General features: G+C 40.8%; 1 protein-coding gene across 2 annotated transcripts in view; it reads left to right on the top strand.

The window, feature by feature from the left end:
* The window catches only part of Mettl8 (methyltransferase like 8), a 91,554-nt gene that overhangs the window by 67,176 nt on the left and 6,345 nt on the right, over window positions 1-18,033 (top strand). For both annotated transcript variants that reach the window (XM_027420210.2, XM_027420209.2), the window contains exons 4-7: window positions 6,819-7,162; window positions 8,687-8,736; window positions 13,193-13,256; window positions 14,966-15,105. In XM_027420210.2, the coding sequence (XP_027276011.1) occupies window positions 6,819-7,162; window positions 8,687-8,736; window positions 13,193-13,256; window positions 14,966-15,105 (598 nt within the window). The remainder of the gene's footprint in view (window positions 1-6,818; window positions 7,163-8,686; window positions 8,737-13,192; window positions 13,257-14,965; window positions 15,106-18,033) is intronic.

Raw genomic sequence — 18,033 nt, forward strand, 5'->3', positions numbered from 1 at the left:
TTTCTTTTCCTAATTACTTTTCAATTTTATTATAGCTCATATTTCTTTTAAAACTTGCTTAACCCAGAGAAATAAAAAAGATATAATCAGAATTTTCTTGAGTTAACACGATTGTATTTTATAATTTCCTTAAAATATATCTCATGTGCTATATGTCAGCAGGTTGTATAGCAAGTGTAAAACTTAATAACAACAGCAGCTGCTATCTCAACTTTAAAATGTCTTTGTAAATGAAGTCATACCTAGGATAAGTTGTCTACATCCGGCAGGTAATAATAAAGGAATCTACACTTGGTGCTGTGAATACCTTACCACTGAAGAGAATGTTCTATGTAAAAAAAAAAAAAAAAAATCATAGGAATTAAACACCCTGTGCTGATAAATGCAGTGTGCCTGCCTCAAAGACAACTTGGCTCTAAAACTTCCATGCAGTGCCCTTAGAGTTACACTTTTAATTTTATAATTTTAAGAGTCTTCTTTTATTAGCAGTGAACTTCCTTCAGTGACATGTGGAAATTTCCAACTTTGGGAGTTCAGGTATTTGCGTAATTGATGTGCAAAAATAACTTTAAATTACTTTTTGTCACATAGCAACTTAGAATAAATTTTCATAATTCATATTAATCACATCATATATGCCAGATACATAAATGGTTTAATTTTGTTTTTTCAGTTTTGATATTCAGTGTGATTCAGATGACTTATGAACCTGTAAGCATGGTTAGTGTGCTGTATTCCTTGTTCTGCTCAGCTGTATGGGACTTAATAAATGAATAATTGAGAACTTTCCTCATCAGGCTATGCTGAAACAGATCGCTATAACCCTGTTATTGTCATTGGCATAGAACGATTTATCCTGGACAGCTAGCAACCTAGGACAACAAAAGAAAAAGGTGTTCCTCCAAGGAAAATTTGTCATCATACACCTGTTAGTGTCAAGGCAGTTCAGCCTTCCCCAAACTGGATTGACTCTTTGTGGTTCCTGGCCTGAACTTGTGGCAGTTAACAGCCGAGTGAGCCTGAAGTTTTTCTGTCATAGTTAGAGAGTGGCACCTGTTGTTCCCTGTCATTATAGGCAGGCACACTTTCAGTTCCGGGAATTCAGTCATACACTGGAGGTATTTATTGTCTCAGGTCCATAATTATGATGAAGTTTATTGTGCTTCTGTAAAGTCCTGGGAACCATTGCACACTCTGGGGAACTGTGGACTTGCCAGCATCGACAGAAGACACTGCTGGGTGCAGTTGAAAATGCCAGCGTGTTCCCGCCATGGGTGCTGACTCTAGAACATTGTGTGGTTCTGTTGCTAGTCCTGAGTTCATCCAATAACTTCATCCAGCTTGTATTTTATCTCACTGAAAGAACTGGGCTTAACTGATTCTGTACTCACAGCTCTTTGTGAAGGCTAAGTCCAGTCAGCATTGGTTTCACGGTTCACTTTAGATTTATTATCAATGCATTGAAGTTTTAGTTTCAACTTGGTGTTGCTTTGTAATTGGGAGGAAAATAAGAATCAGAAAAAAAAGGTTATCTTTAGGAATATTTTGGAGGGAGCATATACTAGATTTCTGTTAGGGAAATAGTGCTATGTGATGGCCAAGAACCAAGAGCTTTGGAATTTGACCGACTTAATCTAAGTCCTGACACTTCTTTTTTTAGCTAGGTGACCTTGGGGAAAATATCTCATGCTCTTTGACACTGAATTTCTTATCTACAAATTGGAATAATATTGTCTATCTGAAAAATACTGTTAACTCCAAATTGTTGGCTTCCCCCATGGTCAGCTCTCCTCCCTCCCTCCCTCCCTCCCTCCCTCCCTCCCTCCTCTCCCTTCCCTCCCTCCCTCCCTCCTCCTCCCCCTCCCTTCCCTTCCTCCTTCCTTCCTTCCTTCCTTCCTTTCTTCCTTCCTTCCTTCCTTCCTTCCTTCCTTCCTTCCTTCCTTTGATGTGGCAAAGCCAGAGTGTAAAAATGAAGCTTCATGGGAAGAACCCAAGTTTGTTCAGTGTCCATCACACAGACAAGTGGGAGTTTTGGGCTCATAGATCTCATCCCATGGGGCATAGGTAAGCCATAGATTTGGGATAAGTGAAATGGGGGGAGAAGAAGAGGAGCAAGGAGAGAGGAGAAGGAGGATAAGAAAGATTAATGGGATGACTGTGATTAAAGTGCTTTATATGCATGTATGAAAATGTCACAATGAAACCCATTATTTGTGCAGTTAGTTAATGGGAAGAAAAGGTCAGTGTAGGGAGGAATATCTATGTTTTTTTCTGGCAATGGCAGTTCTCAGGCACTGTCACATCTTTTAGAGTATGGTGATTCTTTCCAAGGCAGCCTGGTAGGGTGTTACTTCATATGTAAATTAGATCACTAAGAACAGGCCTCCAGAAATCATGATCAGCTATCTTAGTGCCAGTTGGTTTTGGCTAACCTGAAGAGAACGTCTAACCTTAAAAACATCCTGTTCCCAAAGAAAAACAAGATTAGGACAAGGTAGAAATTCAGCTAGGCTAATAATACTATAGTTAACAATAGGTTACAATAGGTCACTAGGTAACAATACTGTTAGGAGTAAATGGGAAAAACATCTAAGAAACGCATTTGACATAGAGCCTGAAATTGTGTGCCACTGTTGGCATTTTTTGTTTGCTTGATTTTTGGTTTGGTTTTGTTTTTGAAACAGGGTCTCTCTATATAGCCCTGGCTCGCCTAGAATTCACAGATGTGTGACTGACTCTGCCTCTGCCTCTGCCTCTGTCTGTTGAGGCCTGGATTAAAGGGGTATACCACTACACCTAGCTAGGGTTGAATTTAGGTGCCCAATGTGTTTTTATTTGAATGTAACTTATTACAGTTGCATCATTCCAGATTAATAACTGATAATGCTTGTTTTCCATAAATTCTCATGTATGTATATTTATACACACACACACACACATACATAAATATATGGGAGACTTAAACAGGCTGTACAGATATGCTGATTCTTATTAAAGGAAGTTGACAAGATGAATGGATAATTCACATGAGGTTCTGTGTTTGGGTTTATGTGTTCCATGCATGTAAGTGTACAAGTGTATGTGCCTGTATGTGGGCATGTAGAAGCTACAGCAGGAGGTTACATGTCTTCTTCTAGTACACTTAGCCTTACTATCAGTAAACCAGAAGCTCACTGTTTCCTGCTTGCTTGCTTGCTTGCTTGTGGTTTTTTGGGTAGGCTGGTGAGTTCTTAGGCTCTACCTGTCTCCACCCCCCAATGCTGAGGTTACAGAAATGCACAACCATGGGAGGTTTTCCTGTGAGTGCTGGGGATTTGAACTCAGGTCCTCATGTTTGCAGAGCAAGTGTAGTTACCCACTGAGCTATCTCCCCAGCCCCCCCTTACTATTCTTTATCTTTGCCAACAACTTTGTAAAAGATAGAGCTATTTAATAATCATTATAATACCCTGTTCCAAACTTTCATCCACTCTGAATGAATATAAAATAAAGTAAAAGTTGCCACCAATGTCTTAGCTATTGTATGAGTGTTTTTCTTCTTATTATCCTGTATGTGTCAGGTGCTGCATAGGTCTGCCCTGTTTTGGCATGTATAGTTTGCTTGCTCATTTCCAGGCTAACCATTTGAGTTAGTTATCACTTCTTTCCTACAATAAATAGAGCTGTTTGCACATATTTTTGTCACATTACTCTCCTGAATTCCCTACTCCACCCTGGTTAATTCTTAGGGGAATACACTTTGAGATCATCCACAGTGTAGTATTAAATTCTAGTTAATGGTGATTCATTTCAATTTCACTTCATAAGTAGATTCATATTGGACAACCAAATTCTAGAGATACGACTAAATGTGGGTCTCATTAGCTCTGAATGTAGGTCTTTGGGCTGCTTTTTCTTAAGTACAAAATCTGTCTGCACAGAGTGAGTTATGCAGAGAGTTCTTAAGACAAAGGAAGACAAGAAGTTGTAAGAAAACCCTTGGGAAATCTAGAAGTTTTCTATTTCCTCCTGAGTCTAATTTTCAGAATGTTGTTTTGTTTCCTTCCACAGTACACAGGTGCACTTTGATTGTTAGAAGTGAACACAGACAGAACTATTTTCAAGATAAATATGTACTTTTGGACTAACCATAAATAGGCTTCCTTTGGTTAATGCAGATGTGATGATGGCTTAGACTAAATAGCACACAATTCCTTATAGTGATAGGGCCCACTGCCATTCCTCAGACCTTAATGCAAATGGAATGCCTGTTGTTAACTTCTGTTGCCAGAGTGGACTCAGGAAGTGTGTGCCTGGATGAGTGAAGGCCTCTGGGACAAGGCCATAAGGATAAAAATGAAGGAAAACTATGAGGGCTTCAGGACAGTCATGAAGTGAAGGACACTGTCTGCAGGCAGCTACATGATTGATAGGTTGAGACTCTTTGAAATTATGAATGAGAGGATTCCATTCGTTTTATTTGTGGTTCAGCATTGTTTGGGAATCGATGGTAAATTCACATGGATCAAAACTAAACAAAAATTCTCCATTAAACCACAGGTTTCTAAAATTTGCTTGTTTGGTCTTGTGGTTTGTTTGAAACAGTGTCCCAATTTGTAGCCAAGCTGGCCTTAAACTGGTGACAGTTCTCTGCTTAGCCTCCCCAGTACTGGGATTACAGGCATGAGCCACCATGCCTGGTGCTGTTGTGTACCTATGCATGCTAGTGAGGATGTGAGTACATGTGCCTGCATGCTTGTGTACACATGCAGTTTTCTTCCTCTCCTCCTTCCTTCCAGTGAATGGTATAATACACATACTGCCCTATACCCCACTCTTCTCCAACACTAAACCCTGGAGATCATTACATACTCATTAGGAGGCTTTGCAGACTTGAAAAGCACTTTTAAAATGTCATGAGTCTGCTTACTAGTGTAAAGGTAATTCTTAATCCATGGATTAAGCCTAAGGATTAGCCTCGTTACATAATTGGAGTCAAGAAATGGCCGTTCAATAAAAGATAGAGTGAGCAAGTTATTTTATTTACTTAGCTTATTCTTTCATTTATTTGGTTTTTATTTGAGCTTGTGAACCTCCTTACTCATCACAAGTACTAAACTTAAAGATATGTGCTACCATGATTTATTCGTGGCAATAGTTTTTTGATATAGTTCAAGCTGGCTTCAAATTCTTTGTGTATTTCAGACTAGCTCTAACTTGTGATCCTCCTACCTCAGCCTCCCAAGTGTTGGAATTACAGGCCTGTGTTACTATCCTTGGTTTGAATCATTTTGTTAATGCGCAGTAGAGATGGAAAGAAACAGAAGGCTAAGAAATGCCTGAAGTTCTGAGACCGTTGACATAACTGTGGTCCCTTAACCCAGGGATGACATCCCTAAGAGCTTGTCTATTCAGGAAGGCATCAGTAATTCTCTTGGAGACAGCAATAGAAAGAGATGCCTCTGGATTTGGGGGTGTGGTGAGGGATGCGGTTACAGGGTGGCCTCTACAAGCAGTTTCAGCTCCTTTCTTCAAATGTAGAACCAGGAACTCAGTAAGAGTGAACTGTAACTCTCTTGCTCTAATGTTAGGTCGTTTATAATTCCCACATTCTTTCTGATCACCAGTATGCACATTTGTCAGGTTTAAAGTGCATTTGTAGAGACAGACTGGAATGGGTACTTCCTCTAAGAAAATAAAAAGCCACACAAAATATATTTGTTAGGCCAGGTGTGTTAGCACATGCCTTTAGCCTCAGTACTCAAAGGCAGAAGAAGGCAGATCTCTGAGTCTGAGGCCAGTCTGATCTACATAACAAGTTCCAGGCCAGTCAAAGCTGCATAGTGAGATCCTGTCTTGTATGTATCTCATATTATATATGTATAGAGAGAAAGATAGATATAAAATTCAAAACTCAGCTGCAGAAAATAATTCTCAAAGATTCTATTCCTCACAAAATGGAATGGCCAACTATTGGCAGAAAAATAGATTTTTAAGAGTAGAATTAACTATCTTACATATTGATCTTTTGAGGAAAATTAATGAACTTTTATATGTTTTAGCCTTATGTCAGATAAGTAAAATTATTATAATAATATTAAAATTATTAAATTTAGAATGCAATTATTGATAATTATATGTGTCTTACTCAGTGTTCTATTGCTTTGAAGAGACACCAGGATCATGGCAATTCTTATAAAGGAAAACATTTAATTGAGGCTGGTTTACAGTTCATAGCTTTATTCTATTATCATCACGGCAGGAAGCATGGCAGCATGTAAACAGACATGGTGCTGGAGAGGTAGCTGAGAGTTTTACATCTGGATTAGCAGACAGGAGGAAGAGAGAGTGAGCCACTGGGCTTGGCTTAAGCTTCTGAAACCTCAAAGCCCACTCCCAGTGATATACTTCAATAAGGCCAGACCTGCTCCAACAAGGCCACATACCCTATTCCTTTCAAATAGTGTCACTCCCTATGAGCCTATGGGGCCATTTTCATTTTATGTAATATATTTATAGTATTTTATTGAATATTTTAAATTTTATTTTAGGTTGTTCTAGACATGTGTAGCACTGGCTGTCCTGGAACTTGCGCTGTAGACCAGGCTGGCCTTAAACTCAAAGATCTGCCTGCCTCAGCCCCCATCCCACCCCCTCATCCCCCTATCCCCTCCCCCCACCCCACCCCACCCCACCCCCGCCAAGTGCTGGAATTAAAGGTGTGCATCACCACATATGGCTTAAATATTTAATTATTAAAGGTATTTAGTTACAAAAATAGCAACCAATAGTAAATACAATTCATAGTAAAATGGATTTTTTTTTCCTCTCTGTTTCAGTTAAGTTTGAAGATGATGCTAACAAATACTGGGACACATTTTACCAGACTCATAAGAATAAGTTTTTCAAGGATCGTAACTGGCTGTTGAGGGAATTTCCTGAAATTCTTCCAGTTGATCAAAACACTAAAGAGAAAATGGAAGAATCATCCTGGGATCAAGTCAGAAGCAACTTCTCAAGAATGCAGGGAACAGAAACCCATTGTAGAAAGAGCTGTGTCTCGTCAGACCCACTGAGCAAAGGAAGGTCTAACTTTTCCAACCTGAACTCGGAAGAACACAACACAGGGCTTGGAAAGACAGAGCACTTTCCTGGTAGCAATGCCACTTTCCGAATACTGGAGGTACTGTGTCCAAGGGACAAGACAGGAGGTGATGGGGTATGAAAGTGTACAGCCCACACTATTTTATGAATAGTCCAGCTTGCCCAGGTGGAAAGACCAGACCTAATCAGACTCTCAGTGCACACAGAAGCCATACTCAGGGCAGACTCACATCTTTAATCAATCAAGTTTTAAGTTTGTGGCTTTAATTTCATTTGTGTTACTTTTTCCCCCTTTAATTTGCTGCAATTTTCTAACTTGGGGGCAGTTTTTAAATCCTGATAAACTTTTGGTTTTAATATTTACTCTTTTCTTTCTTTTTTTTTTAACCCCTGTTGGGGTAAAATAAAAAGTAAGCCAGAAGTTTAGTTTGCTGTAATCTAGTGTAGATAGTGGTTTTCCATTTTTGAACCTAAACCCCATCTTTCTAATTCTACAGGTAACAGTTGTTGATTACAGAGAATTTGCAAGAGTACATAAGAGAAATACAATTACTCACAATCCCATGAACAAGTTACTTAGCCACATTTTCTGCTTTGGTTTAGGCTGTGTGTGAGCTTTGAGACTTTGCATTGTTCTATTTAACATCACATCATAAACAGTTGTCCGCCTGTAATCATTATCTATGAACATTTTCATGGCTGCACAGTCTTCTGCAAGAGAGATACCATACTCACTTTTACTTTCCTGCTGTCATACTCTGGCATTAATTGTTGTCTCAGCAAATGTCTTTGGGTGTAGACTTTACCTCCATTTCCTTTCCCATCTTGGGTTAGATTCTCTAGTTTATAATATTTGGAATGGTTTAGAGTTCTTAAAACAGACTCCCAAACTGCTTTCTAAGAAGCTATACTAATATAATACGACCAGACATGGGGACATGTTCCACAACCCAACACTCAGGAGACAGAAGCAAGAATATTATACATGTTCAAGACAGCCTTCTTTCTCTCTCGGTCACTCATAGGGTTTGAACCAAAGGCCTTGAACATGATAGATGAGTTCTACAACCCAACCCATTTTGCTACAGAGTCTCCCTAAATCGCTCAGGCTGACTTCAGACTGACTCACTCCATAGCCTGGTCTTCTTACCTCAGCCTCCCGAGCTTCCAAACTTACAGGTCTGAATCTCCAGACCCCTCTTACCCTGCTTTAGTTTATACATTTTCCTCACTCAGTGTGCCTCCTGGTTCTTCAGACATCAAGAGGTCCCATGTTGTTTGTGCTCTGCCCATTCCTCCCCTTGGCTTGTCTGTTTTATGAGTACTGCCCTTTATCATAGCTCCTGCAAATGCTTTATTGCCCTGTGGTGTCTGCAATGCATTGTGCACTTATTAATTCAGTTGGGAGGGGGCTTTTGTGGGTCTGTAAAGATTTCCACAGCTGAACTTTGATTGTTACTGTTGTGATTTGTTTCTTCTGACCTTTGAGTTTCACAAGTTCTTCCATACCCAGAAATCTAGTAATCGTTTATTTTTTTAAATAGAAAATCCAATATTGGGAGTGAAATGTAGTGCATTCACATTTGTTTATTCTCAATTTTAGGTTGGCTGCGGTGCTGGAAATAGTGTTTTTCCAATCCTGAACACCTTGCAGTGAGTTTGAAGTGTTTCCCCCTACAAAATCTTATATATTTATGGGATGTTGAAAAATTCAGGAATACCTTGTCATGCCTATGCCAAGAGTTCTGAGTTCCCATATAAACCATGACTAAAGCAAGTTTCAAAAGACACATTCTTAGTGAGTAACATCTCATGAACTGGGACGCATTCTGAAAAAGCATTCTGAAGCCATGGGTTTGAAGTAGTTTTTAAACTTGTGTTTACGTAGAAGACAGAATGAGAAAAGAGCAAGAGATTCCATCCTTCCACCAAGCTGTGCTTTGCTTAACATCAGACATAGTGTGCTCTTCCTGGGTACCAGATGGTACCTTACTCAGAGAACTAGGTTTGGAGCACACACCTCACTCCTCATCATATGGTATCAGTGTCACTAGAACACCACACACAGACACATTCATTCTCTCTCTCTGTCTCTGTCTCTGTCTCTGTCTCTGTCTCTCTCTGTCTCTCTCTCTCTCTCTCTCTCTCTCTCTCTCTCTCGCACACACACACACACACACACACACACACACACACACACACACACATACACCCTTTGCACAGCACATTGTTGTGCCTCGACTCAAAGTCATCTGGAGTGGTAGTGCTGAGCCCAAGCAGGAAAGTAGAAATAGATGGAAGGTAGAACTAGATGAGGACACACAGATGTCCTCCTTACGCCCCCTTCGAGGTCACCACCAGTCTCACCTTGGTGTTTTAGTGTTTCAGTGATGAAGCCACCCCTTACAAGACTCTCTATATCTTTGATCTCCTCTGATCTCTCCAATTCTTTCTTTAAGTTCATACAATACCTGTCATATCATTTCCCTGTTAAAATCAACATAAGCCTATTTCGGGGACCTTCTATCAGGAGGAGGTGAGGCGTCCCCATCGGGCTAACATAGCTGCTGTGCAATTTCCAGTCTGCATGCATATCTTTTTAACTTAACAATATGATCTTTTTAACTTTCCATCACATTTGGGAAGGCAAAGAACAGTATAGTGAATTTCCATAAATCCACCACCTTGATTCAACAATTACTACCATAATGTCAAAATCATGCCACCTCTGGATTTAGGATGCATCTCCAAAACATCATGTTATTCATTGATGCTTTCGTATATCCAGTGTAACATACAGTGCTTCCCTAATGTTTTCTACCGGCAGCTGCTGGGGCTGGGCACGGGAGGTGCTGGCGAATCGGGATAGTCATACTCTTTGTATTTATTGTCTTGTCTTCCCTTTTCCAGCTTCCATGATGAAGTTTTCTATCCTCCTGTATCACATGGCCAGGTCCCTTCACCCTGGTGACCCCATACTGGCTCTATGCCTGTTCTCAAGCTATTATTAAGAATGCTGTTCTTAAATTTCTTGAGGGTCTACTTTGTATATTCCAGGTAGCCTAACAGTAAGATATAACAAGAGCTCAATATGTATTGATTATAGGTCTGTATTAGTTGCACTTTCACTTCTCTTTTCTTCTTTCCTTCCTTCCTTCCTTTCTTTTTCTTTGTTTTTGTTTTTGTTTCGTTGTCTTTTGAGACAGGGTCTGTCTGCATAGCCCTAGCTGTCTTGCTCTGTAGACAAGGCCTACTTCTGCCTCCTGAGTGCTGGGATTAAAGGCATGCACCACCATGCCTGGCCTCACCGCTTTTTTGAGTTAATTCCTAATGGAAAGTTCTAAATCCCTTCCTCTTCTGCACCCCTTCCTGTCCTCTTCCCTTCCTCCTTATTTTCCTCTTTTTTTTTTTTTTCCGCCTCATCTTCCTTATCCAACAAGGTTTTGCTATAAACATCAGGCTGGCCTCAAACAAGATTCTTCCATCTTTATCCTCCATTACTGGGATTACAGGTGTGCTTAATAACCTGGGGAAATAATTTATCTTTAAAAGCCAACAGTGACGGGCCTTCCAAAGGGAGAATTAAGCGCCCCACCCCCAGGATTAATGTGTTACACTTTGAGAATATTTCACCATAATTAGAACATTGGAATTGAAGGGTCAGATCATTCTCCAGGGATCATTTCTTTCTTAAACCTCCTCCAAGACAGTGTCTGCTGGTGTGGTGGTGGTAGTGACGTGCACACCAGTTACTGGGAGAAGAGCCAAGGCAGTCAGCTGACTTTACAGAAAGGCTTGGAAGGTCATGGGGTGGTCACAAGTCTGCAGCTTGGGATGCTGATGCAGTCAGAATTCCATCTCAGAGGTCAGGCTGTCACCTTGATAGAACGGACACATGGCACATGCTTTCCTTTAGCTGCTAGATTATCCTAGGTCCAGTAGGTGTTCTGTCACTCCTCAAAGGTAGATGGCAGGCCTTTCACATGTGTTAGCTGGACTAGAGTCCAGAAAGACATTCTGAATTATATAGACATTTTTAGAGGGCCATCTGAGTCTTAAGTTCCTGGGAGGCAAAAGCAGATTTCCTTAAAATAATAACAATAATAGCAACAACAGCTATAATAATGGCTGACATCTGTTGAGTGCTTGTTTTCTGAGCCATGAGTCTTTTAGAAACCTTACCATGTAGATCCATTCAACCCTCCCAGCTACCTTAAACATCACACTTACCTCTATTTAAAGATGGAGAAACAGTTACAGACAGATTAAGAAACCATCCCCAGTACATCACTTAGTAATGGTGGAGCCAAATGTTAGGCATGGAGCAGCCTGGTTCCAGAGGCCTTTCCTCCTCAGCCACAGATCTCTCTCTCTCTCTCTCTCTCTCTCTCTCTCTCTCTCTCTCTCTCTCTCTCTCTCTCTCTCACACACACACACACACACACACACACACACACACACACACAGAGTACTAACTGAGCACATTTCATAGGCACACAACACTCAGTAGCTCACAAGTCACAGTGATATGGGTTTCATGATATATCACAAAGTCTATGCTAGAGTAAAGTACTAAGATGTACTTACATACTTCTTCCTTTCTTTTTTTGAGACAGGCTCACTCATTCTGTGGCCCAGATGACCTTGAACATTGACTCTTCTTGCCTCAGCCTCCTACGTGCTGGGAGGAGAGTCAGGTTCCCTACTGCCCAACAAAGCATAGTTTTTATAGGAGACAAATGAAAAACAAAACAAAACCACGAGCTGTGATCTTTTACTTTAATTTAGTGCTGGCTGACTTTCCATAATCAAGTCCTTCTTGTTATACTTCTACTAGTGTGGACAGATCTTAAGTCGAATGCAAATCCTAGTGCCGCAGAATAGATGAATTATATGTGAATTATAGTATTTATCAGCAGGTAGCTTTTAAGAGTATAATCTAAGTCAGGGCTGCTATATTTGTAGTTTTGCTTGTATTCCTTATTTACTTAGAAGTCCACCTTGCCTGAAATGTCTCTTGAATCAAATTAAGAAGCTTAATCTGTGCTTCAGACCTCTCTCTACATTCTCCACAAGCCAGTTTGGACTCTTTAGATCAGTGTACTTCTTACTCCTAGCATATGATCCCACCCTTAAGCCCTGTGCCACTCTGATTCTCAGTTAGCAATCCCAACCTGTCCCAATAAAACTTTCAAGACTTAGACACTTTGGGATGCTGGTCCTCTCCCCCTTTAAAAGTTGTATGAAACCAGCCATGCCCCCAAATATACAATCCACAAGAGCCAGACCCATGCTTTCACCTACAGTCACTGGATAGTGCCATACTCACCTGTTTTCAGCAATCCAGAACTTTTCTAAGCAGCGTGATACAAAGATTGTTTGATACCAACATACAGAGTTTGTAGTATCTGCCTGTCCATGAACAACACAGAGTCCAGCCATCATTTCTGGATGTCAAATGCCAAATAGAATGTGTTTAAGTTTGGAGACTGATTAAAATTAGTCAAGATTTTCACATGGGTGAACATTCCCATGTAAAAAAAGAAATTTCTGAAACTGATTTTCAGAAAAGTTAAATTCATAAAGAAGTAGCAAATCCAGAATTCCTATACAGGCCTGCTTTGCTCCTTAACACACAATCTCAGTAGTTGAATTAGGTAACTTTATTTCCTACTTCATATTCTCATGCTTGGTGTATATTAGGTTCAATAAATGCTTGATAATAACATGTATTAGAGTTTGATTCTGTTTTAGAAATTGCATTTATTGCCATGATAAAATTATATGTGCTTCTGCCCTGTCCAAACATCAGAGCACCTGTGTGGAAAGATTCAAACGCCAAACAAGTTGCAAATAAAGAAAGAATGAGGGACACAGGGTTGGAGGGGCTTGGAGAAGGCAGAGCTGTGCATGCCAGGCATGGGGGAGAACGACAAGGTGGGAGGGTGGGCTTAGAAATTTCCAGGTGAGCATGGAGTAAGACAGCACCAGGCACTTCTTCAACAGGACAGGAGTTTCAAAGTTACCTGCAATGATAAGTGCTTGTCACACCTTCTCCAGTTTGAACATGGCTGCCTCTGCATTTTAAATGCCTTTTCCATTTGCATAGGAACATTCCAGGATCCTTTCTTTATTGCTGTGATTTTGCCCCTGAAGCTGTGGAGCTTGTAAAGGTATGCTTTATAAATCTTTAAAGGGTGGCTTGGGCTGAGGAGATGACCATGCTTGTCACACAAGCAGGAAGACCTGAGTTCAGATCCCTAGCTGTTAAAAAGCTGGGGTGTACCTGTCATTACAGCACTGAGGAGCCAGAGCCAGGAAGATCCTGGGGCTTCTGGCCAGACAACCTAGACAAATCACTGCCTCAAAACACAAGGTAGAAGGACGGGTGGGAGAAGGGAAATGGGATTGTCATGTAAAACAATCCTGTTTCCAATTCAAATAAAAAAGTTGGAAAAAAAAAAAAAAACACAAAGTAGAGGGCAATTGAAAAGGATTGCTGGTATTGATAGCTGACCTACAAACATACACACACACACACACACACACACACACACACACAGGCACGCACACACACACACAGGCACGCACACATGAACACACATGCCTACAAACACTCAAACACACACATGCAAACGCAAACATGTATACACACATAAATTAAAAATAAAGAGAGAGCAGGGTGGTGGTGCTGCACACCTTTAATCCCAGCACTTGGGAGGCAGCGGCAAATGGATTTCTGTAAATTCAAAGCCATCCTGGTCTACAGAGTGAGTTCCAGGACAGCCAAAGCTATATAGCAAGACCTTGTCTCGAAAAGCAAAACAAAACAAACCCAAAAACTAAATAAATGAATAAATAGATGCTTTGAAAGTTCTAACTTGAGAATCCTGAAGAGATTGGCTTAGCAGTTAAGAACACTGTTCTTCCAAAGGACCTGGATTTAATTAATCCACAGCACCCAGGTGAGGCTCACAACTGTCACTTACTCCAGTTCCAAGAGATCTAACACCTGCTTCTCACTCTGAGAGCATCAGGCAGGCACATGATACATAGACATACACACAGGAGAAATGCCCATACACATAGAATAAATAAATAAAATCAAAAGGTCTAATTTTGGGCTGGAGAGATGGTTCAGTGGTTAAGAGCTCTTGTTGTTCTTCCAGAGGACCCTAGTTCAATTCCTAGCACCCACATGGTGTCTCACTGTCATCTGTAACTCCATCCTCAGAGGATCTGGTGTCCTTTTCTGGCCTCTGCAGGCACCAGGCACAGGCATGCATGCAGACAAAATACTCATACACATAAAGATAATTTTTTTTAAAAATGTAAATCTAATTTTTTTAAGGGTCTGTTTGCTTTTGATTCCTCTGTGTAGCTCTAGCTGTCTTGGAACTCACTTTGTAGATCAGGCTGGTCTTAAACTCACCAAGATCTGCCTGCCTCTGCCTTCCAAGTGCTGAGGTTAAAGGTGTGTGGCACCAACTGTCTGGCTTGGTTTTTGTTTTTTCAGGACAGCTTGAAATAAGTTAGAATACTGAACTAGAAATGAAGTTGGTTCAAGTTCCCAGATGAAACATGCTTGAGAGAGAAAAAAATGTTAATCTTTATTACACTTACTTATTTTGTTGATAGGGAATATACATACCAGGGGGCTTATGTGGAAATGAAAGAGCAACTTGGGGAGTCAGGTCTCTTCTTCCACCATGTGGGTCCCGAGAGCAAGCACCTTTACCAACCAGGCCATCTCACTGATCCAAGAAAGGATATTTTAAAAATGACCTTTATTTAAAAAAAAAAAAAAAGATAAGAAAACAAAACAAAACAAAAAACCCTGAAAGTCTGCTAACTCCTGTTTTTTATTCCTTCATCATGACAGTCACATGCGTCCTACAGTGAGGCCCACTGTTCTGCCTTTATTCACGATGTGTGCGATGACGGCTTAGCCTACCCTTTTCCAGATGGGATCCTAGATGTCATTCTCCTTGTCTTTGTGCTCTCTTCTATTCACCCTGACAGGTAAATGAAGACGAAAGGGCAATGCTAATGTGTAAAGCTCCTTTATCAGTCGTGGTTTTTAGAACTATCAAAGCAGAAATGACAATCCCAGAATTTATTAGTGAACTCTGCTATGTTTAACATGCAGCCTTTTAAATGCAGTTTCTCCTTCCTTCACACGTTTAAGAGAGAAACTGGTCAAATGCTTCATTAGCGAGCTTTCTGTCACTGTCAGAATGAAGAGAGCATATTCTGGCAAGACACATACCTATTAAAAGTGACAGCGCTTCAAGGAAATTACAGATGCAGAACAGCCTAATAGACTCCCAGGAGGGAGATTGTACTAGGTGATCAGAAACAAACATCTTTTGATTTAGTGTCTTCTTACGTGTTTGGGGAGAGGTGGGCTGCAATCTGTGTGGTTTCGCACAGGTCCAGGGAGGGGCTTTTGAACTTGTATTTTAAAGAAGCTTGCTAAGGAATCGTGGCTATAGTGATTTGACAAAGCATGGTTCATTTGTATGGGTGTGTGTGTGTGTGTGTGTATGGGTGTGTGTGTGTGTGTGTGTGTGTGTGTGTGTATGTGTGTGTGTGTTACTAGGAATTAACCTTAGGATCTTATGCATGTTGGGCATGTGCTCTTCTGCTGAGTGTCCCTAACCCCGTAAGTATGACTTAGGTTCTTACGTTTACATGATGTTGGTTTTCATTTTTGTTTTTTTTAGAGTCTCACTGTATAGCCTGTGCTGACCTTGAACTCTATCTAGCCCAGGCTGACCTCAAACCCCCAGTGACCCTCCTGCCTCAACTTCCCCACTGCTGAGATTACAGGCATGTTCCGCCATGCACGCCCACAGGACTTGTGCTTTTGTGAGATTTCATATTCCCCTGCCCCCTGGAGAAGAGGGTACAGATCTGTATCAGATTTATTTTGCTTGATAGAGTAATCCCTTCCCACAGAAACGTGAGTCCTACGTGCTAAGTTGCTAGGGCCTTTGCTGGCTTTTTAGTTCCCATCCAAAGCTGAGCACTTTACTACTTAGTGAGGGAAAATTTGATTCCCAAGTTAATCAAAAAGGAAGTTGTATTTATACCTGATGCATAGATTAGGATCCATTAAGCCACTTTGCCCTACATTTCCACAATGCATTTCTTTTCTGATAGTATGTTCATCTGTTGGCACTGCTGCAGAATAGTCAAAATGTCCACCCCGTGTATATGAATAGTTAAAAGGATGACTTAGGTGATAAAGAGCAAGAGTTCCTATTTGGTACTCAAAACAGGAAATGCATAGATTCCAAAGAAGGCTGCAGAAAGACTATTTGAAATTGGTTCTGATAATGTATTTTATCATGATTTGACCTGAATATTAATAAGGGGAAAGAGATATCATAGGATGATTGCATTTATAATAGAGTATTCATTCTGTGTATTATAAAATAAATTCAAATGTATCATGTAAAGACATATTTTTTGCCTGTATGGACATGATCTAAAAATAAGGTGAATGGGCAGGATGTAGTGTGGTACACCTGTGGTCCCAGCTACTTGGGAAGTTAAGACACAAGGCACTGGAGCCCCGGGTGTTTGAGACCAACGTGGACAGCACAGGGAAACCCCACCTTTAGACATTTTAACTGAGTAAAAGTAAGGTGAACCAATAGAAGAGAGGCAATAAAAATGAAGAAATAGTTCAACAGTGTCTTTAGGATCATTTAGGACTATAATTGTGCATGTACATCCAAGAACATTCAAGAAAAGTAACTCATTGGGAGCAGAAACAAAGAAATAAATGGCAAGTAATTCAGCTAGGTCCTGAGTCTGAAGATAATCATAAATCATAAAATAGATCAGAAGAGGCTACAGGAGGAAGCTAATTGTCTTTCTGGTTGTTGAAGTAAAAGAAAATGTAAGAGCTGGAGAGTTGGCTCAGAGGTTAAGAGCACTGGCTGCTCTTCCAGAGGTCCTGAGTTCAATTCCCAGCAACCACATGGTGGCTCACAACCATCTGTTATGAGATCTGGTGTCCTCTTCTGGTGTGCAGATATACATGGAAGCAGAATTATGTATACATAATAAATAAATAAATAAATTCTTTAAAAAAGAAAGAAAATGTAAGATACATGCTATAAATAAAAGCAGAGTGAGGAGTCAGCAAACTGGGGAGTTTCTGTTGATAGTTTGTCTGTTTTTCTCTCTTTTTCCTTCCCTCTCACCCTGTCCAGGGCCGGGTAAGGACAATAATCAGCTGAAGTGCACAAAATAAAGAAAGGGCTTGGCATCCCAGCACTTGGATGAGGCAGGTGGACCTCTTGTGAGTTCTAGACCAGCCAAGGGTAGCGAGGGGCCTTGATGACCAAAATCAATTGCAAACTTGACAGAACCTAGAATCACCTCGAAGATGGGCCTGTGGAAGTTAAATCTTGAGTACATTAATTGGCATGGGACAGCCCATCTTACTGCAGGTGGGGCCATGCCCTGGGCAAGAGATCCTGGACTGTACAAGACAGAGAGAGCAAACTGAACACTGTTGTGTACTCATGGTTGCCGGCTTTCTGACTGGATGGGGTGTGACCATCCACCTCAAGCTCCTGACCCCTTGATGCCCCCACCATGGCAGTGTGGAGTCTGAACTGTGAACCAAAGCAGACCCTTTCTCTCTGAAGTTGCTCCTATCAAAGTGTGTTATCACAGCAGCAGGGAATGTGGTGATATTTTGTTTATGATCTAACACAAAAAGCTCTCCTGAAGATCAGAGTGCAAAGCTAGTCACACTAGTTAGCCATAGAGATAAGGCAGTGGTGGTACCCACCTTCAATCCCAGCAGCCACACTAGTTAGCCATAGAGGCCAGGCAGTGATAGCACACACCTTTAATCCCAGCACTCAGAGACAAAGGCAGATGGATCTCTGTGAGTTCAAGGCCACCCTGGGCTACATGAAATCGATC

This window comes from Cricetulus griseus, chromosome 6 (assembly GCF_003668045.3).
Source record: "Cricetulus griseus strain 17A/GY chromosome 6, alternate assembly CriGri-PICRH-1.0, whole genome shotgun sequence".
Classification (NCBI taxonomy): domain Eukaryota; kingdom Metazoa; phylum Chordata; class Mammalia; order Rodentia; family Cricetidae; genus Cricetulus; species Cricetulus griseus.